Here is a 22,454-nt window from a genome sequence, read left to right as displayed (position 1 = left end):
GTGATGATCTCAGGGTCCTGGGATCGAGCACCACATCATGTTCTCTGCTCAGCAGGGAGCCTGCTTCCCTTTCTCTCTGCCTGCCTCTCTGCCTACTTGTGATCTCTGTCTGTCAAATAAATAAATAAAATCTTTAAAAAAAAACTGTTACAAATAAGACATTATATATCAATAAAAGGTCAATTCATCAAGAATATACAACAATGATAAACATTTACTTACCAAATAACAGAGTCCCCAGATATGGGAATCAAACTTTGGCAGTCTTAAAAAGGATAAAGAGAGAATTCTACTGTAATAATTAGATATTTCAAAAGTCCACTTTCAATACTGGAAAGAACATCTAGATAGAATATCAATCAGGAAAAAGAGGACTTGAAAATACTATAACCCAACAAGACTATACGTGTGTGTGTATATATATATTTGTGTGTGTGTGTGTGTGTGTATAGAGAGAGAGAGAGAGATCACTGCACTGAACAGTAAGAGAATGCATATTCTTCTCAAGTTTACATGAAATATGTTCCAGAAGAGACCATATGTGGAGCCGTGAAAGAATACTCAGAAGTTTTAAAAGATTGAACCATATAATTTTCAAATTACAATGAAATAAAGCCAGAAATTAATAACAGAAGGAAAAGTGAAAAATGTGCAGATACCTGGAAATTAAACAATGCATTCTTAGACACCAGTGGGACAAAGAAGTAATTACAAGGAAAATTAGAGAATACTTGGAGACAAATGAAAATAGAAATGCAATATACCAAAACTTATTGGGTGCAATAAATTGAGAGAGAATTTGTTGAGAGAATCAATAAAACTAAAAGTTGGTTCTTTGAAGAGATCAACAGAATTGAGAGACCTTTAGCTAAATTAACAAATCTAGTGTGAGAACAGATGCAAATGATAAAATCAGAAATGAAAGTGGAGACAATACTACCAACTGTATAGAATTAAAATAATCATATGTGAGTACTATGAACAAGGATATGCCAACATATTAGATAACCTAATTGAAATGGTGAAATTTCTAGAAACAAACTAATTACCAAAATTGACACAAAAGGAAATAGAAAATATAAACAGACCTATAAAAGTAAAGAATTGAATCAGTAATCAGAAACCTCTCAACACAGAAAAGTCTTGTACCAGATAGCTTCACTGGTAAATTCTACCAAAAATTTAAAGAGAAATTAACACCAGTACTTCTCAAACTTTTCCAAAATGTAACATAGAATAAGAGGGAACACTTCCTAATTTATTCTGTGACACCAGTAACAAAGCCAGAGACAACACAAGTAAAAACAAAAACAAAAACAAAAACAAAAAAATTGCATCCAATACCCCTTAAGAATATAGATGTAAAAGTCTTCAGTGAAATGCTCATGAACTGAATCCAACAGCACTTTAAAAGGATTATACACTGTGACCAAGTGGAATTTTTTTTATCCTGCAAGGGTGGTTCAACATAAAAAAATCAATGTAATGCACCATATGAATAGGACAAAAGGGGAAATAAAAACATAATCATCTCAGTTGACCCAGATTTGCATTAAAGAAGTGATTACATTAAAATGAAGCCATTAGAGTGAGTCCTAATCCAGTCTATCTGGTGTTATAAAAAGGAGACAGTTGGATACACAGATTCCAGGGATGCACATGCATAGAGAACAGACCTTGTGAGGACACAGCACAAAGGCAGACACCTGAAGGCAGCAAGTGAAACAGAGAGGCCTCAGAAGAAACCAGAAATTGCTGACATCTTGAGCTTGAATGTTTTGTCTTCATAACGGTGAGAAAATAAATTTCTGTTGCTTGGGCCACCCAGTTGTGGTACTCTGTTCTAGCAGCCCTAGCAAATTAATACATCTGCTTTTACAGTTGCTAGTCAACACTGTGTAGCAAGTTCTGGCCAGAGAAGTGAGGTGAAAAAAAAGGTAAAAGACGACCAAATTGGAAAAGCAAAAGTAAGATTATCCTTATTCAAAGATGGCATGTTCCCATATGTAGAAAATTTCAAAGAATCCATAAAAATACTACCAGAGCTAATAAAGAAATTCAGCAAAGTTGCAGGGTGCAAGATCAACACACAAAAATCGGTTACATTTTTGTACATGGAAAATGAACAATCTGTAGAAGAAATTAAGAAAGCGATTCCATTTACTTTAGTAAAGCAAATAATAAAATATCTAAGAATAAGTTTAACCAATGAGGTGAAAGACTTCTGCACTGAAAATGTTAAACATGCTGACAAAAATTAAAGAGGATTTAAACAAATAGAAAATCCTATGCTTATAGGTTAGAAAATTTAATATCCTTAAGATCTCATTACTACCCAAAACAAACCATAGATGAAGTGCAATCCCTGTCAAAATTCCAATGACCTTTTTTTTTTTTTTCCTAAATAAAAAAGGTAATCCTTAAACCCATATGGAATTGCAAGGGGTCCCAAATAGCCAAAACAGTATTGAAAAAGAACAAAGTTTCAGCCCTCACACTTCTGTCTCCTGATTTTAATACTTAACTGCAAAGCTATGGTAATGAAAATATGGTATTTCTATAAGGTTAGAAAGGTAGGCCAATAAAGTAGAATTGAGTGTTCTCCAAAGAAGATATGCAAATGGCCAACAAGCACATGAACAGATGCTCAACATCATTAGTCATTAGGAAAATGGAAATCAAAGCCACAACGTGATGCCACTTGACAGCCACTAGAATGACTATTAATATTAAAAGTAATTTTAAAAAATCAGAAAATACCAAGTTCTGGCAGAGATATGGAGAAAGTGGAACTCTTGTACATGGTTTGTAGGAATGTAAAATGGTGCACCTGCTATGGAAAATAGTTTGGCTGCTTTCCAGAAAGCTAAATATGTAATTACCATATGATCCTCATATGTACAATTCTTATCTATGTACATAAAATAAGTGGAAAAAGTACTCTAACCAATACCTATACATACATGTCCATGCCAGCAGTATTCACAGAGGTTAAAAGGTAGATACAACCCAAATATCTGTCAACAGATGAATAAATGAATAAATGTTCATACATACAATGGAATAGTTTTCAGCCATAAAACAATGAAGTACCAACACACATTACAACATGGCTGAACCTTGAAAACATCATGCTAAGAGAAAAGAAGCCAGACACAAAAGGCCACATAATGTCTGATAATATTTATGGGAAATACCCAGAGACAGAAAGCTGATTTGTGGTTTTCAGCAGGGAGGAGAAGCAGGAATATTGAAAAAGTAACTGTTTAGTGGGTGACACTGGAGTGATGAAAATGTTTTGCCATAGAGAAAATGGTTGCACAACATTGGGAATATACTAAATGCCACTGAAATTTTATACGTATTTGTGTGTGTATGTGTGTGTGTGTGTGTGTATAAAATACATATTTGAATTATATATATATGTAAATATATCTAAAATCAGGAAATGTTACTGCAAAGGAATACTTGACAAGTAAAACTCAATTGTTCATAACACATAATTATACTTTATTTAATCCTTAGTTGTCCCTAATGAAAGCAATAAAAACTACAGTAGGATTGAGAAGAAATCAGAAGACTAATTCCCTTGCCTTCTGCTTGTATTTATTTTAAACTTTCCATTGCCCTAAAAAGCTAATAAAATTCAGCTTCCTTAAGCTATGTTTTTAAATAACTGACTACATGCCAAAACTCTGTATGTCCAAAGTTAGAAAAATTGAAAGAAAAGGCATTTTCGAATGAAATGAACATTTTAGGTATATATATTTTATATATACTTTAGGTATACATATTTTATGTTTATGACATTTTAAGCCTTTAAGCTTCCTTCCTTCCTTCCTTCCTTCCTTCCTTCCTTCCTTTCTTTCTTTCTTTCTTTTCTTTTTCTTTTTTTTTTTTTTTTTTTTGGCAGTTCCATGTTTTCCCCGAGGGCATTTTATGGGCTCTTCTTCCTTAGGTCCATGTGAGCAGCACTCACAGAGGCTCTCAAGTCAACATTAGAAACACAGAAGCAAATATCCTGAGCTCAGAGCCTGGGGGGAGCCAATGCTCCAGCTGCCAAGGCAGCATATCAGGGGCTGGTAACTCAGAGGCTTCAAAGAGTGGGCTAGGAGATGGGTGATTTCCCATGACCTTGCTTTGCCTGAAAGACATATTGCACAGGATTTAATGGAATCTTCTCTTGGGCTACTAAGAAATCCCTCTTTCCAGTATGGGCTTGTTGAATGTAGACTTGAAAGATATTCAATTTATGGTATCTCGATATTTTCGTTTAATGCCTCAATTTTCTTTATTGACATCAGAGTAGTCATCAAGTCATTACACTGTGGCAAACAGTTTTCTTAACCTCTAAAGAAGAATTTTAGGCCAAAACAAGATAATGTAACTTTTGGTTAGATCTTAAAGATTACTATGTGCATTTGCACATGTATACTGAAATATAAAATTATATATGCCAATATTACATGTGTGTATTTAGCTTATGTATTTATCATTATGTAAATATAAAATTTGTATGTACATAAATATGTAAATATACCACATATCTATCATGTATACCACATATCTATCATGTATCTATTTGCCATATAAATAAATTTTATTACGTATAAAGTATTAGAGTTTCAAAGGCCTGGCAGCGTCTCTAAACAGAGTTGCATGGCCAGAGGCAGACCAAGGACCAGAATGTAGGTCACCCCGTCCAACACCCACCTAGTCCTCTTCAGAGAAGTGTTGCAACAGTTTATTCATCAATTCACAAGAATAGTTTCATTTTAGGATTGTTCGGAGTGTCTCTCATTTTGTTGCTTTACTCTTGCTTGTTTGTCCTTCATTCTCATTCCTATTTCCTGCCTCCCCATGTGAAACTATACAAATGTGTTTTGTACATATATTAAATATACATAAACACATTGGTGTTAAACATATATGTTGGTTTTCCAGATCTGTGTTCTTAATTTATCTGAATGATCTTGTGGTCTGTGTCCCATTTTTTTCCTTTCATTTCTTCACCCATTTTTTTTTTTAAGATCCACATATGTTCCACTTTCATTCACCTAATGTATTATAAGATGCTTGTTCACCTCATTTTTATATATTCATCTCTTTCGTGGTGGAAAATTGGAATGTTCTCCAATTCTCTGCTACTACAAACAAGGATATAAAGAATATCATGACTCAAGTCCCCATGTAGACCTGCTGCAAAAATTTCTCTGGAGTTTATAACTCAGAGTGTGATTGCCAAGTCAGAGACTTAGGCATACTTAACTACTGACCTCCGGAAGGACTACCAGTTTCACACGACTAGCAAAACATTCATTCCCCTTACAAAAAACTCAATATTATGAATCTTTATAATTTAATATGATGGCTGTAAAATGTTAACCCATTTGTGTCTTAACTATAATGGCTCTATTAAATGTCTCTACGCTTTTAGTTCCTCTGTATAAACATATTGCCCTCTCAAGTTTTCTCTTATAAGATGCTTATTTAGATGTACTGCATCTATTCCATAGGTTGACCAGTCTTCTTGTTGATATGCAAGCATTCTTTATCTATTTGAAGTATTAATTTCATGTGAACTCATCTCTAATCTCAGATTTCCCAGTTAATCATCTGTCAGTGAATTTTATTTATGGTGGCATTTGTTGGATTTTCAATTTTAATGTGGTCAAATTCATCTATTTTTTTTTTTTTTACCTCGTAACGTATGTTTTGGGTCTTAGTTTAGAGGCAATCCCCATGGAAAAGGCACAAAGTTATTCTTTCATGTTTTCATCTATTGACTTTAGAATTTTGTCTTTCACATTTAGGTCTTTATTTACCTGAAGATCACTTTTGTGGCAGGGGTCTAGCATCATCATTATTATTATTATTATTATTATCACTATTATTATTATTATTATTACTACTTTATTGAAGCCGGTTTTTCATATGCTAGCCTGTTCTGCTCCTCTTAACTTGTGGGATCAACTTTGACGTTTATCAAATTCATGTAAGCAAATTACGTTTTTCCTGAACTCTATGTGGTATTCTATTTGACTTTTTTCCCTTTCTGTAAGAAATCTAAGTTCTGTTTGTTTTATTTTAACTTACTGATTTATAGCATACCTTGATTGTCTATTAGGACAAACACTCCTCACCCATTTTTTATCTTACTTCTCAAAATTTCAAAGTTGGTCTGGCAATTCCTAGGGGTTTTTTTTTTTCAAATATATTTTTAAACAAATTTGTTGAATTCCTTAAAAATTCTTTTCTTATATATTTTGAAATATGTGTTTTGGTGGCCTGAAGGTTTCTCCTGGTGTTTTATTTGAAGTTGCATTGACTTTGTAGACTAAATTGGGGAAAAACTGATTTTTTTTTCATATTAAGTTATCTCATTCATGAATGTGGTATATCTCTCCATTTATTCAGGTCTTAGAGTTTGTTTTTCTGTTGGATTTTACAGTTTTGTCCATAAGGGTCTTGTGTATTTTTTGTTAAGGGTTATTCTTGTATATATTTTTTGCAGTCCAGTTTCAACCTGTAGGATATATTTATATGTATATAATGTATCACAAGGGATTGGTTTGCACTATCGGTTATACGAACTGCCTAAGCAGGTCCAAAATCCATAAGGTAGGCTTTCAGGAAGGAAAGAAGTATGGTCATGGGCAAGTTGAAATTCATGGGCCCAGTCTGAAACTACTATGCTCTGGTGACAGAGTTTCCTTTCTCTCTCCCTTCCCCTGACCCTCATTCTCTCTCTCCCTTTGTCTATTCAGACCTATTTTCAAGACTTCTAACTGATTGAATCAGACCAGCCCAAATTGTCAAGGATACTATCAGTACTTAAAGTCAGTTGACTATGGACTTCAATCACACCTCTAAATTCATGGCAACATCTAATTAGTGTTTTGATTAAATAACTGGGGACCATTGCCCAGCCAAACTGACACATTGGCGAAACCTTTTACAGTACAGTTTTGTTTGCTAACTTAAGTTGTGTCTTGTTTTCTTTTTGATTATTGCTAATCAATGTAGGGGAGCTATATTGATTTTTGTAAGATGATATTGTGTCTAAATCATTTTCTGAAATGTTGTGTTTGTTCTGGTGGTTGGTCTGTGGCTTCACTTTCACATTCGGTGTTGGTGATACTATCATCTGCAAATAGTTTAAGGGGATGTTATCTGCAAACAATTGTAGTTATTACAATTCTTGATTCTTTTTCTTATCTGATGACTTTGGCCAGTGCGCCCACTGATATGTTAAGTGATGGCGAGGATAGCAAGTGTCCTTGGTCGTTCTCTGACGGTAATGTCTATCTAAAGTTCCACCACAGACAGGATGCTTGCTTTAGTTACGGTATTGAATCCTTCATCATTTTACGGATATTTCCTTCGATTCCTAGTTTATTGAGTGTTACCTTCTTTCATCATAAATAAAATTTGTATTTTATGAAATGCTTCTTCTACATCCATTTAGAAGATTATGATATCAGCCCACTGGTGTGTAACATACACATTTACATTTACTAACGTTAAGTCACATTTGTTTCTCTGCAATAAATAAACCCTAGTTACTTTAGGGGTGGGGGGCAGGTAGTAATTGACACAAAACGTTTCACTAGTTTCAGGTATACAACATGATGATTCACCTTTTCTGTATGTTACGTATGCTCACTGCAAGTGTAGCTACCATTCATCTATCACCATACAATGCTATTACAATATTATTAATTATATTCCCAATGCTATACCTTTTATTCCCATGACTTATTTTTTCCAAGCCTATGTCTCTCCCCTCTTTTACTCATTTTGCCCATCCTTCTACCCCTTTCCCCTCTGGCACCCACTAGTTTGTTCTCTGTATTTATAGGTCTGATTCTGCTCTTTTCAATCTAGCTTATTATGATGTGTTATATTCTTACTATGCTAGTTCAGTTGGTTAGCGCATATCTTTTTTGATAATTTATGTCTTTGTTCATAAGTAAAACAGGCTTATAACTCCTCTTTTCATTTTCTAGCCTTATTTTACTTTCAACTTACAGTTACTCTAACTTTGTAAAATGTTTTAGGCAACGTCCCTTCTTTTCCTACTCTCTGCAACTACTTTTATAAGATAGGGGTTGTTTGTTCCTTCAACTTTGGCAGAACTCTTATAAAATTTTCTGGGCCAGGGGCTATTTGTGGGCCCATTTTGTGGTAATTTGTCATCTAATAAGTTGGAAAGCATTTTTCTTTTACACTGAATATTTAATCAATATTTATTTATTTATGTGTTTATTTTATTTTATTTTATTTTTTTAAAGATTTTATTTATTTATTTGATAGAGAGAGATGACAAGTAGGCAGAGAAGCAGGCAGAGAGAGAGGAGGAAGCAGGCTCCCTGCCGAGCAGAGAGCCCGATGCGGGGCTCGATCCCAGCACCCTGAGACCATGACCTGAGCCGAAGGCAGAGGCTTTAACCCACTGAGCCACCCAGGCGCCCCTTTATGTGTTTATTTTAGAGAGAGAGAAAGAGAGAGAGTGCGTGCACGAGCTGTGGGGAGGGGCAGTGGGAAACTCAGACTCCCCACACTGAGCAGGGAACCCCATGCGGGACTCAATCCCAGGATCCTTGGGATCATGACCTGAGCCAAAGGCAGATACTTAACTGACTGAGCCACCCAGGTGCCTGAATTTTTAATCAATATTAGTTGTATAATTTTATAAAGAGAATAAGATAGCTTCAGCTTTGGACTAATAATTGAGTATTGTTACACCTGATACACTTCCAAGCGTGTCTTATAATAGATGAGGCAGAAATGGGATCCAGATGGAACGCTCCAGATGTCAGAGTAAGTCTGTTGCCTTTGAAACTCCCTTACTTCTCCATGCTTCTTCCCTTCTAGGACATACGGGCCGGCTATTAAAGTCTCTGTGCTTCACCAGTCTTTCCTTCCTGTTGCTGCATATCATCTTCCACATCACGTTGGCTAGCCTGGAAGCTCAACACCGTATTGGACCTGGTTACAACTGTGAGTGTTACGGTGATTTTTTTCCCCTCATATTATGGATGAATAAAGCTATGTGTCATAATGCTCATAACAATCTATAAGCAATTACATGGTAGAATTCATGATCATTTCATTTGGCTATCCTGTACTATAAATGCATAGAAAGCAACTGTCATGGAAAATTGGGTAATACAAGCCACTTCATGAATGAATTTTCAACAAAAATTAGATATGAGGCCTCTGTTTGTAGGCAAAACATTATTACTGGGCTTAGTCTAAAAAAAAAAAAAAACAACACAAGATTTATATTAGTCCCTGGAGCATACAGTACAGCTAGTGAGGCAAGATATGTACAATTTCTAACATGATTAATATGAGTACAAAAATTGGATAACATTATATGACTGTGACCTCAATCCTATTCTATAGCATAATGGAAGATTTCATGTGCCTTTATGGGAAAAAAATACAATGACACGTAGTTTCTTTTTTGTGTGTTTATTTGTTTATTTATTTAAGATTTTATTTATTTATTTGACAGAGAGAAAGCGAGATCACAAGTAGGCAGAGAGGCAGGCAGAGGGAGGGGGGAAGCGGGCTCCCTGCTGAGCAGAGAGCCCGGTGCGGGGCTCGATCCCAGGACCCTAGGATCATGACCTGAGCTGAAGGCAGAGCCTTAACCCATTGAGCCACCCAGGTGCCCCAATGTAGTTTCTTTTTTTTTTTTAAGATTTTATTTATTCATTTGACAGACAGAGAGCACAAGTAGGCAGAGAGGCAGGCAGAGAGAGACAGGGGGAAGCAGCCTCCCTGCCAAAGCAGAGGACCCAATGCAGGACTCGATCCTAGGATCCTGGGATCACGACCTGAGCCAAAGGCAGCAGATTAACCCACTGAGCCACCCAGGCGCCCCTGTAGTTTCTTTTTTAATTGAGAGTTTTTAGTAAAAAACTACTCATACAGAAATAATATGTCTCATATGCATCATGTTTTGAAGTTATGATCTGAAAATGTCAACATTTATATTCTTTATCTAGGCAGCATCATGTTTCCAAAATTAACCTGTTACTGGATAAATTTGCCTTCGGTTTTTCTAGGATGTGTGATTGTCATTTGAAAAAAGAAGAAGCATTTCAAGTGCATGGAATACAACCCTCATGTTTTAAGTTAAATCTAAAGAAACCCTGACATATTTGAAATGGATTATAATAAGTTTTAAATTGTCAGCTTTTCTTTGAATAAACCCATTTGTGAGGTTTAAATTTCCTGATCTTGCATAAAGGCAAGCACAAATAATAGGAAGTAAACCCACACTTCCCTGCAAAATAAAAATGATTAAAATTCTTCATGGATCAAAGACTATTAACATAAATCTCTCTAGTGAGAGAACCTTTAGTAAAATCCATATTTATAAATTATTCAGTATCCTTCAGCATATAACTTTTAGAAAGCTACCTTTTACAGACCTAAACTTGGTATTCATTTTGGCCATTTTACTGAGTTCAGAATCCATTGGATAATAATGTGTATCAAAATGGTTTTGCTGTAAAATCCATGATTTAAGATATGGTTCTTGTTTTTAAGTTGGTGTATAATTCATATACAATAAAATTCACCTATGTAATGATAAAAATGAGTGGCTTTTAGAGTGTGGAACCATTGCCACTCTCTGATTCCAGAACACTCCCATTGGTCCCCTGCCCACAGAAGAGTAATTCTCCATTCCCTCTCCACCCAACCCTAGGCAAATACTAACTTACTTTCTGCCTCTGTTAGATTTACCTGCTCTGGACATTTCATCTAAACAGAATTATACAATATGTAACCTTCTGTATCTGGCTTCCTTCACTGAGCATGATGTTCTCAAGTTTCATCCATGTTGTAGCATGCTTCAGTACTCCATTCCTTTTCATGGCTGCATAATATTCCATCGTTAACATGTGGCTTTACTATTTGGTGAAAGTCACTTCATTATTCAAAACTTGATAAAAGAAAATGTTTATATAATAAGTACTTTAGTTATGTTTTAATGATTAAAAAAACATTTATTACATTTGACTGGGTTCAGATCTTTTTAGACTTAGTAGAAATATTATAGCAGTATTTTCTTGTGCTTCTCAATCTCAAATCCTTTGGATACTTCTTAAGAAGACATTCCTAGGATCATAAGGAAAGATTTTTTAACCAAAAATGTTGTCTGAATAAAAGGCTATTTCATGGATAATGATTTATATATCACTGGAAGTATTTAATCACAAGATAGAGTACAACTCATTCAGTTTTTTAAAATTTGAGTTTATAAATATATATCTTGCCTGTGTCTACAAATGAATTTAGATGCTGAGTGATATTGTGGAAACAACTATACTGGAGGGTGTCTAGATTAAGTGCAGTTCGTCATTTCTTCTCACCCAGAGTCCAAGTGTTTCTAATTTTTATTCAAAATGATGAATTTTGGGGTGCCTGGTGGATGAGTTGGAAGAACATGTGATCTTGGGCTTGGGAGTTCAAGCCCTGAGTAGGGTGTAGAGATGACTTTAATAAATAAAACTTTAAAAAGGATGATTATCCACAGTTCTATAAAAGTCAAAATAAAAATGTAATTGAAATGTTAAAACATTCCCCTTTCCACATTTATAGATATATTTACTCTATGTATGGCCTCCCCTATAAGATGCAAACAGGAAGATATACAGACTTACACACATACACACACACACACACACACACACACACACACACAGAAGTTTGTTTTCATTTGTCTCCTTCTTCCCAGGCAAGGATCCAGATTACCTGGACCCTTTGGATGGGTCCTATGCTAATGCCATGAAGAAGTTTGCACTTTTCAGTGGCGAAGATGTGGAGGCCATCTTGAGCGTAGACAGAGCTGGCCTCTTGACATAAGCATTCCTTACAACTCAATCTTGGGGAGTTAGCTCTGCCTTTCCTAACTTCATATCCTAAGTATTTGGGTTCCCAGATGCCCGGATATTTCCATGTCTCTCTCTGAGATATCTTTATTCATGAACAATTACGGTCTACTGTCAGTGAAGAATGATCTCACATACTGTCCTCCCTTCCCTTTTTTGATGTCCTTGTATTAAAGCTCTTTCCTGTTCCACAGAGGGCCAATATAACAGAAGTCATAATAGTAAACTTTATTTCTACCAAGTTAAGCTCTAGAGCGAGATTTATTCCTACCAAAGTTAATATTCCAATTTACAGTTACAATATTGTTGATGAGGTCACCAACAGAGAAGGGATGTGCTAAAGACCGAGTTTGAAAAAGGAATTTGAACTCTTTACTTTCTGTCACAGGCACCTTGAAAGTGAGTTTACAGAAATCGTAAATTTCTTCTGAAAAACGAGTGATGCGTGTAACAGCATTGGCTCATCGGGTGTTACCGATTTTTTTGGTCCAGTTTCATGTGTAGCGTTTAAAAGTAATACATTCTTGAAAAGGGATAAAAGGGAAGGGCAAACAAACTTCAGAGCTTTGCAAAACTAGGTTAGTCCAAGATTGACACAGAACAGGTTTTTAGCCTCAAGCATTTTTTTAATGATCAAGTTATATAAACTCCAGAAAATACTGTGAGAGTGGGTAATGGAAACACTGACTTTTAATTTAGAGTTGACTTCATTTCACTAATGTTATTGTTCCTTGAGCATTTGGAGTTTGGATTACACCATCGGAGTTGTAAACACAAACTCAGCTAGTTTGATATCCTGCATTTGAAGGGTAGCCTTTTTTGGCATCTGTGGACACAAAGCAGCAAAATTTCAAACAAAAAGACAAAGAAAGTGTCTTCGCCAGCAGGGCTGTGCAGTTTAAAATGCTTTCTCTCTGTTTAACACATTGGTAAATTAAAATGTAATCACCCACACAGGTCGGATTTCCCAGTCACTGAAGTCACGTTCAGATTCAAGACCACCGAGTGCTCCTTTATGTGTGTTTAATTTTGTTTTCCTACCTACTCCTCTCCCCATTTAAAACTCAAATACCTTCACCCTCATTATAGCAAAAGCTCCCAAGATCCCTCAGGAATCCAAGACGCATGTCTGGGGGACAACAGTAGCATTTATAAATATTGAGTCATTGAAAGTTCTTGTTCCCCTAGAGCCCTGTGAATATTAACTGGCAGTGGTAAAGAGTTTTTCAAACCAGCCTATTTCGTTCCTGACTAGCTGGAAGGTTTGTTAAAGGTGCCATTGTGCAGACCTGAAACTTTACTCCCCCAGCCCCCCTCTTTCTCTCTCTTCATTTCCAAAACGGTGCTTATAGGTAAGTGAGGAAATCTGTGGGGCAGGGGGTAGGTACCTCTGTAAATTTTCCTCAAACATGTGTTGTGCCGCTTACTAAAATATTTTCATTCCCTCAAAACTATACTATTTAAATAAATGTAAACCCGGTTTCAATTATGTCACTACAGATGCCACAGAAGTGGTTTGTTGGACTCACTGGTGGTTGTGCGGCAGTGTTCGTGAAATTTCAAGGCCGCTCTGGATTCCTGTGCTGTGTTAAAGAGGGTTACTGATTGCAAGAAACTTTTGAGTTCGAAACTATGAAGGAAAAATTTGTGGTGATAACGGGTGCTCTTTGTAGAGCGCCTACTAGCGGTCAGACCCCACGGAGCATTAGGTTCCTTTTCTAACTAAGGATTCATTTTTTTTTTCTTGTTACAGATGAGCTCAAATGTTCTTAGGGAGAGTTCTCCCAACCCATGACCTGGTTCCATTCTGTGAGTCAGGGTGGGTCAGGCTGTGCCGATGGACAGCTTCCCTGAGGAAGCCTGTGGGCTTCCCTGAGGAGGTGAGTGGGAGCTGCCATTCACTGTAGGCTCTGAGCACTGGCTGGTGGCCTTTTCCAGGCTGGATTAAGCTGGACACAGGGAGTAATTTTATTCCTACAAAGAGGCAGTCTGCTGGTCAAGCTTTGCCCCTACAGGGCTATGCCTTTTGTGAGCTGTCTTCCCCAAGGAGGTGCCTTTCTTTTGTATAAGTGCATTGCCTGTCCAAGGGTGCTGAGGTAGGGATGAGGCCAATGACGATGAGGCTGGGGTGAGGGTAGCATTGATCGTGAAGATGAGGAAACGGCCTCCAGGAGAGCAAGTGAGTCATCCAGGCCGCCACACATCTGAACTGGGATCTGAGCACTGAGCTGCCTGGCTTTCCACCATCTTTCCTTCTATTTGGAACTCATTATTTGTTGTCTACTTATGATTCCTTCCTCCACTGCACTTCCTAGGCCTTTGGATCTGTCTGGTTTCAAAGGACTTAAATAAGTTGCTGCTATGTCCTTACAATATCTCCTTTGCTTCATTCATTTGTAGCATTCACGGTTAGAGTCATTTTTCCCTGAGGGCAGACCCCCAAGATCAGCTGCTTTCTCCCCCTCTAGAGGTAGCATTATCTAGAGTTCTGATTTTCCTCAGTAGGAGCACAGGAAACTGGGCCTAGAAGCCCACTGACCAAGAGGTTATGATAGACCTTCACAGGAGGTCTTCATAGGAGGCTCTCCATGCTGAGACCCAATGTAGAAAACAGTAGAGTGTGATAAGAACACCAAGAGACAGATGCGGGCCTGACAGTTTGGCATCTCATTTTTTTTTTAAATTAACATATAATATATTATTTGTTTCAGGGAAACAGGTCTGTGATTCATCAGTCTTATACAATTCACAGCACTCACCACAGCACATACTGTCCCCAATGTCCATCACCCAGCCTCCGCATCCCTTCTACTCCCCCTGCCCTCCAGCAACCCTCAGTCTGTGTCCTGAGATTAAGAGTCTCTTATGGTTTTTCTCCCTCTCTGGTTTCATCTTGTTTCATTCCCCTCCCCCTTCTACTATGATCCTCTGTCTTGTTTCTCAAATTCCTCAGATCAGTGAGATCATATGATAATTGTCTTTCTCTGATTGACTTATTTCACTCAGCATAATACCCTCTAGTTCCATCCACATCCTTGCAAATGGCAAGAGGTCATTTTTTGATGGCTGCATAATATTCCATTGTGTATGCATACCGCATCTTCTTTATCCATTCATCTGTCGATGGACATCTAGGCTCTTTCCATGGTTTGGCTGTTGTGGACATTGCTGCTATAAACATTGGGGTGCAGGTGCCCCTTTAGATCACTACATTTTTATCTTTAGGGTAAATACCCAGTAGTGTGATTCCTGGGTCATAGGGTAGCTCTATTGTCAACTTTTTGAGGAACCTCCATTCTATTTTCCAGAGTGGCTGCACCAGCTTGCAACAGTGTAGGAGGGTTCCCCTTTCTCTGCATCCTCACCAACACCTGTCGTTTCCTGACTGGTTAATGTTAGCCATTCTGACTGGTGTGAGGTGGTATCTCACTGTGGTTTTGATTTGTATTTCCCTGATGGGCATCTCATCTTGATGACTGTGAGATAGATGCTTAGAGTGAGCCTCTCTTGCAGACACTCTGCTTTTTGGTGCTAGTGCTGACTCGTTTCTTGGCACACATAGCGAGAAGACTCCATCATTAATCATACTCATCATTAAAGGTGTTAATTAGAGATAGACCCCTAGATTTGCAAAGTCCCCTGATGAGTCCCTCCTCGTATAAATGATCCCTATGGATAGTCTTGATTTTTCACATTTGACACAGTACTGTGCAGGAAAGAGTTAATATTTATGGAGTGGGAGACAAAATATATAAAAGGAAACTAGCCTTGTGCTTGTTTTAAGAGTAATTTTTGAAGTCACTTCCTGCTTCCTGCTTTCTCATGGAAGCTAGCCTGGAGGCCCCAAGAGGTGGCATCTGGAAGAGCCTTGATTCTCTTTCTTCTTTTCTTCTCTCCCCTGACAACTCCCTGCAAGGACATACTGCTCCTCAACACAACAATCAGAAAAATATCCAGACTGAGTTTTAATTCCCTGGTCATTTGTGCAAGGATGAGGGTATTGGTCTAATTTTCTCTTAACCAAAATAGTCTAAAAGCCCCTGGATCATCCATATACCTTCCAATCACAGTTATTACACGTGCAATTAGCCTTGGGTGTTACTTCCCTCCGCTCCTGGTAATTGAGGCAGATTGCTTATTCCGTCCCCTGACACTTAGGCACGTGCCAGCCCGCGATGGAGCCTGGCACTCGGCACTGTGGGCATGGAAGGCAATTCTAGTCTAAAACTAATTTATGATCTGTAGTCTCTGGATGGGAAACGTTGCTGAAAGAGAACTCTGGCAACCAAGATTGGATGGAGTCTGCATGCTTGGAAGAACGAACACGTTCAGGGTCTACAGCCAAAAGCCAGAATTCTACAGGCGAGAGGGAAGATTCAGAGGGTAGCACCCATGTGGAAGAGAAACCGCATGGAGATAAAAATCTCTTAGGCCAACCCCTTGTTGATATCCTGATTCTTGGCGTGACAGTCATGCAGGGATGTTCAGTTCACATAGTGTTTTTCAAATAGAATGTGTCATTTTATTGCGAGAAAGACTTTTCGTGAGGGTTTCTTGTATTATTCAGCGTATGAATAAATGCAGGATCTTACGTGACCATGGGCAAGTTACTCATGTCTGTGGCTCCGGGTCCTTGACTGTGAATATGACAGTCTGCCATCGCAAAGCATTGTTGTGGCAGTAGAGTTAATACAGTGCCTGACCCGCACTAAGTGCACATTAACAATCAGCTAGTATTACTGTTGTCATGCTTACTAGAGGAGTCATGATTCTTGCCCAGGGTTATGCACAACTACAAGGTAATAGGAACTGCTCAGAACTGAATCTTGTCTCCAAAGTATCCACAATCACATGGAGAAACTTTGAAGTTATGACATGTATGAAACTTACTTGGTGTCAGATAATTACCTATTACAGTCTTTATCTTAATTCCCTACTAATTCTTTACATGCACTCTCCACTGTGTGGTTGAAATCCTGGGTAATAGGGCAAAATGGTGCTGGTTGGAAGGCTGTGTCAAAACGTGTATCTTCAGTGACCCGCCAGTCTCCTTCAGTCCTTTTTTTTTTTTTTCTCTCTCTTCTTCAAGAGCCTCTTCCCTACTGAAAACTCCCACCCCACCTGCCCTGTGGCTGCGGTGCTAGGTCTGGACTTGTGAATACATTATAGTCCTCTCCCTACACCCTCCCTGCCCCAAAGCTTATCACCCACCCCATGCCCTCCAGCACGGAGGAATAGTACTAATACATTATTCACTATTACCCTTTCTAAGTTATGGAATTTTATCTTATTATTTATTTATTTTTTTAAACGATTTTTATTTACTTATTTATCAGAGAGAGAGAGAGCACAAGCAGGGGAAATGGCAGGCAGAGCAGGCAGAGGGAGAAGCAGGCTCCCCGCTGAGCAAGGAGCCCGATTCAGGACTCAATCCCGGGATCCTGGGTTCATGATCTAAGCTGAAGGCAGACGCTTAACCGACTGAGCCACCCAGTCACCCCTATGTTATGGAATTTTAGATGAGACAAAGGATAAAAATGTTAGGAAGAGAGATGTTAACTTTTTTTTTTTGTAAAGTACACCAACACTTCACTCATATCATTTCACTTAACTCCTCCCGTGTCTGTAAAAACAGACCCGCTCTCACTATCATGTTACTAATAGGGCCATGAGGACCAGACGTGGAGAGTGTCTTTCATGAATGAGGTCACTCAGCGTCAGAGCCAGAATTCAAACTGAGGGTTTCTGGACTCCATAGCCTGTGTTCTCTGCAGTGTGTCACGTGGCCTCGTAAGTGTGCAGGGAAAACTTTGTAGAGAAATTGGATTAATTAGATTCTGAGAAATAGATAAGATTGGGAGCCACAAATTTAGGAGCATGTGCTGGGAGAGAGGATAATTAATCTGCCATACTCACTCTAAGTAAAACACTAATGGTTGGTAGTATGTTTTTCTTGGTAAATATTGGCCTTTAAGAATATCTCCTCCCACGAAGCCATGTGAACTCTACAGAGCTACGTGTTTGGGTGTATGGGTGCATGGGTGCCCCTTTGCTTATTTCCTATTCCTGCCTGGTCCTCTGTCCCCACCTGCCTCACTTCAGGTGGGTCCTTGCTAACAATGGCCGCCCTCTGGTCTGTGAGTGGCTTTAACCTGCCTTCTTCAAGCCTGAGAAAACTGGAGGTGTTCTTTTCTGAAGATGTAAATCAGTCAATAAATCAACAAGAACGTACGGGATGCCTTTCAGTGTGTGGAAATCTAATTCTCTGAAATGTGAACCCCTGAGATCCTGGATCCTGAGGCTGTTTCCAAAATGACACATCGAAGTCTAAGATGTTCTCTACACAACCGTCTTTCAAATATTTGAAGGCAGCTGCGACGTCACATCTAAGTATTTCTTTCAGATCCCCTCTGCTATCAACTCGGCGTGTCAGTCTTGTGTGAACGTTTGGATAAGAACGCATCCGTGTCTTATCAGGTGGGATTGCTGCAGGCTCCATTGTGCCAAACACCATGGGGTTGTGACTTTCCTTGTTCTGGAAACTTGTCCTTTTTCCCCATCCGCTAACATTATGGTTCTGTCATGTATCGTATATTTGCCATGCACACCTTTTCTTATCTAAAATATCCAATCTATTTCTTGGGCAATCCAACTTTTAATCCCCTCAAGGCATCCTTGGTCTGGGATTTTGAGTCTGCTTGAGTAGAACTCTTTCCTTACCATGTGTCATCCCCGTCACACCACTGAATGAGGTAACGTGTGGAGCTCTTGGCACAGATCAAACACACCAGGAGGCCTCGTTTTCCTTCACTCTTGCTTCCGCCTCACTGCATCTCACACCCAGCTGCTGCCGCTGCTGCTGCTTCACTTTTTAAAAAAAAGGGACGCCTGGGTGGCTCAGTTGGTTAAGTGGCTGCCTTCGGCTCAGGTCATGATCCCAGCGTCCTGGGATTGAGTCCCACATCGGGCTCGTTGCTCAGCGGGGAGCCTGCTTCTCTCTCTGTCTCTGCCTGCCACTCTGTCTGCCTGTGCTCGCTCTCACGCTCTCTCTCTCTCTGACAAATAAATAAATAAAATCTTTTAAAAAATAAATAAATAAAATAACATCTTTTTGGTTCTGAGTTTTGCTCTAAATCCGTATTGGTGATAGCTTCAGTGTTTAATTGCCCCTTACAGGTCAGGCTGAGTTTCTGTGTCCTATCTCGATTCCGCAGAATTCTGCAAGGTGCTTGCTGTTTTACTCATTGGCAGATAAAGAAACTGAGCAGCAACAGAAGAGTTGGTTCCGATTAGATGAAAAAAGTGAGAAATGTGACCATATCCTGCAGGGTCTCGAGGATGGTGCTGGCTCCCTGGGGCCTGTGTGTGTGCAGGTCGGCGGGTTCGTCTAGACAGCGGAGGAAGAGCTATGGCCGAGCAGAAGGACAACCGTACCAGCTCTACTTCTCCCTTTCCCATGGGTGTTGTTTCTGCCTCCCACTGCCCAATCCTACAAGCTTTCAATTCCCCATCCATACCTTTGCTCTCGTTAGTCCTCTGGGAGAGGGTTCTTACCCACACCACCCATCCCATTCCTTCACTGGACCCACGCTTCAGTGCTGAGCCTGGGTGGGCCTGGGCCCACTGGGTCAGGGGTCCCTGTGCTCCCCCAATGCTCTAAGCATCGATCATTGATCTCGTACTGAGTTATAATAGTTGATTTTATATATTGTCTCATTAGAATACGATCAGATGGAGGGTAGGGACTATCTCATTTTGTTTATTTTTGTAACCCAAGTACCTAGAGCGTGGCCCCCTATGTCATATACTGTCCAGTAAGTGTTTCAAGAGCAAATCAATGAATTAATAGCAGCAAAAAAGGAAATGAGAATGTGACGAAGATGAAAGGGGGGTGACTTGTTTTGTAACCAGTTTTCAGTGGAATGCTCCCCATCGGGCGGCTAAGCCATCAAGAGCAGCTGTCATGTACAATGTCCCTTATCTGCCAGGCACTTGCACCCCTCTCTCTCTGTCCCCCACGGGCATCCTGAAGATCTGACTCTCATAGTTGTTGCCATCCCCCTCTTTCCAGTTCAGGAGGAAATAAGAGAATGTGATCCATTCACTTGAGGGCCTCTGTTTCTTTTTAAAAATTATATACCAAAAAAGTAACTTGATACTGATTTTCTTGGCCAAAGGAAATTTGGATTTCCACTTGGATTTGGGGAAATCGGAGATGAACGTGGAGAAGATAAGGCTGGAAGTAGCAAGAAAGGGAAGAGGAGTAGAGCTGGGAGGCGTAGGGGTGGTGCGGCAGGGCAGCCTCATTAATAATTAGGGAGGGAAGAGAAGCCTGCCGGCAATGATAGGTGTGCCATTCTCCTCGAGAGCTCCTTGCTGCCACCTTGGGCCCACCGGTCCTTGCTGTAAGATAAATCACAGGGCAGGAAATGTAAAATGATATGGGATCGATTGTGTTTTGCTTAAATAACAATTTCCCTAACCTCAGTTTCATGATGCAGCATTTCTAGTGTGAATTATTTACCATAAAAGCACTAAGACAGGTCTGTGTGGTATGGGAGTAAACTTAACCTCAAAGTGATAGACGGACAACATAAAGCTATAATTGTATGTTTAGAAACTCACGGTATACTGGAAGGATATTTCAAGGGCAGAGTAGAAGCAGCAAAATTGGGTCAGATACAGTCATGACATTCCAGAAAAAATTAATCGTATGACACAAGTCTAGTTATTCTTCAGACTTACAAAACTGACGTATATCTTAGGGCTTAGGTATGTGGATTCCTCAGTGAATACCGTTTCTTCCTATAAACAGAAGTTTGGATTGAGAAAACCCTTCTTGATTTCACATATTAAAAACATATCTCAAGGCTGCAGAAGATCTGCAAAGAAGTTGCTAATGTAATCTCTCTCTTACATTCATTTTTAGAGACATTTAAACATTTCCTGAGATTCCCATCGCAGATTATGGTCATATTATAGAATATTAATAGTGAAGATACTACCATAAAAATGTTATGATACAATTACAGACAAAGGTTTGCCTATTGCTTTATCATTTATTTTCTGAAAAAGTCTTTGCTTTGCAAACATGCATTGCATTGACAATTATGGTTCCAAATGCTTTTCTTTCATTACTTTGCATGGTTATTTAGTAATAATATCTAGTTTTTAAGTGAGCAATCATTCTCAAAGGGCCAAAAGCTATTGTTAAGTAGCGATCCTATGGAGTAAGATGTGATGGCTGATTTCTAAAAACTCTCACATGGTCATTGCATCTTCCGCACTGCCAGTGGGTAAGAAAAACCAAGGTAATCATGACATATAAACCACAATACTCTAATCAGGAAAGAGCAGGCACAGATTTCCTTCTTTTTGTTTTTGCAGAATTAAGAATTTCCTAATTGAGAAATTTGGAAGCATGTCACATTTAGATTATAATAACTATAATTATGAGATATTGCACTGTCAATTTTGAAAATATTCCCCATAAAGTAGATACCACAACAACCGCAAAGAAAATTAGTTTTAAGGAATTAAGGTTAGTCATAATGCCATGATCCTGTCACATGTAAATTTATTTGATTACTGTTTATTAAATCCCTGCTGTGTGCATTGCTTCTGTTAGGTGTTTATCATGGGGCAGCCAGTAAACACCACAGGCCCTGCCCTCACAGACTTTATAGTCTGCCAGTGGGAGGTAGAAGCAAACAATAAATGAACCACAGTGATAGAGCATGGTATGCACTATTGTTGAGGTCATATGAGAAATATACATACTACACCTACTATATATAATATAGTAATATATATATATATATACAAAGTATACCTACTTTGGCCTGGGGTGGGAGAGTCCTGAAGGAAGTTCTACTGAAGCAGAAACCCAAAGGATGAGGACATTCCCTTCAAATCTGTGTCCCTGTGACTGACACCGAACCTGGAAATCAGAACTCTTTTTTGCCATGGGTTAGGTTTCCACATTTCTATATAGTCTTTATAAATATTTCATTTCTGGCATAAGTTTTCTTCATGTTGATACAGAAGAGTGTCCTAACGTTTTCCTTGGGTGGTTTTGATTTTTGCTGTTCAGTATTGTTGGTGAGCAATTATATATGCAAATATGTTGCTTATTTCCTCAGAATAAATTTCCAAGAGTGGATTTATTATGTCAAATAATTTAAATTCCTATATTGGAGCATATTGTTTGTACCTTTTAGAAGCCACCTGTGAGAATAAATAAATGATAAATAGATAGAAGGATAGATGGATAGATAAATAAATTGATAAATGGTAGATAGATAGATAGATTTTTGAGGATGTATCATAGAGTGCTCGCTTCGGCAGCACATATACTAAGAAAAACAAAGAATGTATCATAGATTTTGAAGTCTTGGGACACCTTGAGGCCTCAGAGAAACCCTTGCTCACAGTTAAATGCTGACATGCAAGTGGCAAATGAATACATAAAAAATGCTCAACATTAGTCATTAGGATCATCGAAATCATTCCCACAATGAGATACCACCTCCCAGTAGGATG

The 22,454-nt window shown here is 38.6% G+C and overlaps 1 protein-coding gene across 4 annotated transcripts in view; it reads left to right on the top strand.

The window, feature by feature from the left end:
• Positions 1–22,454, top strand: part of PIEZO2 (piezo type mechanosensitive ion channel component 2) — a gene marked incomplete at its 5' end in the record, with an annotated part of 454,715 nt that overhangs the window by 152,477 nt on the left and 279,784 nt on the right. For all 4 annotated transcript variants that reach the window (XM_080822189.1, XM_080822187.1, XM_080822188.1 and 1 more), the window contains one exon: positions 8,878–9,003. In XM_080822189.1, the coding sequence (XP_080678315.1) occupies positions 8,878–9,003 (126 nt within the window). The remainder of the gene's footprint in view (positions 1–8,877; positions 9,004–22,454) is intronic.

The sequence above is a fragment of the Martes martes genome, assembly GCF_963455335.1.
Source record: "Martes martes genome assembly, chromosome: 13".
Taxonomy (NCBI): Eukaryota; Metazoa; Chordata; class Mammalia; order Carnivora; family Mustelidae; genus Martes; species Martes martes.
This window is presented reverse-complemented; position numbering and strand designations above follow the sequence as displayed.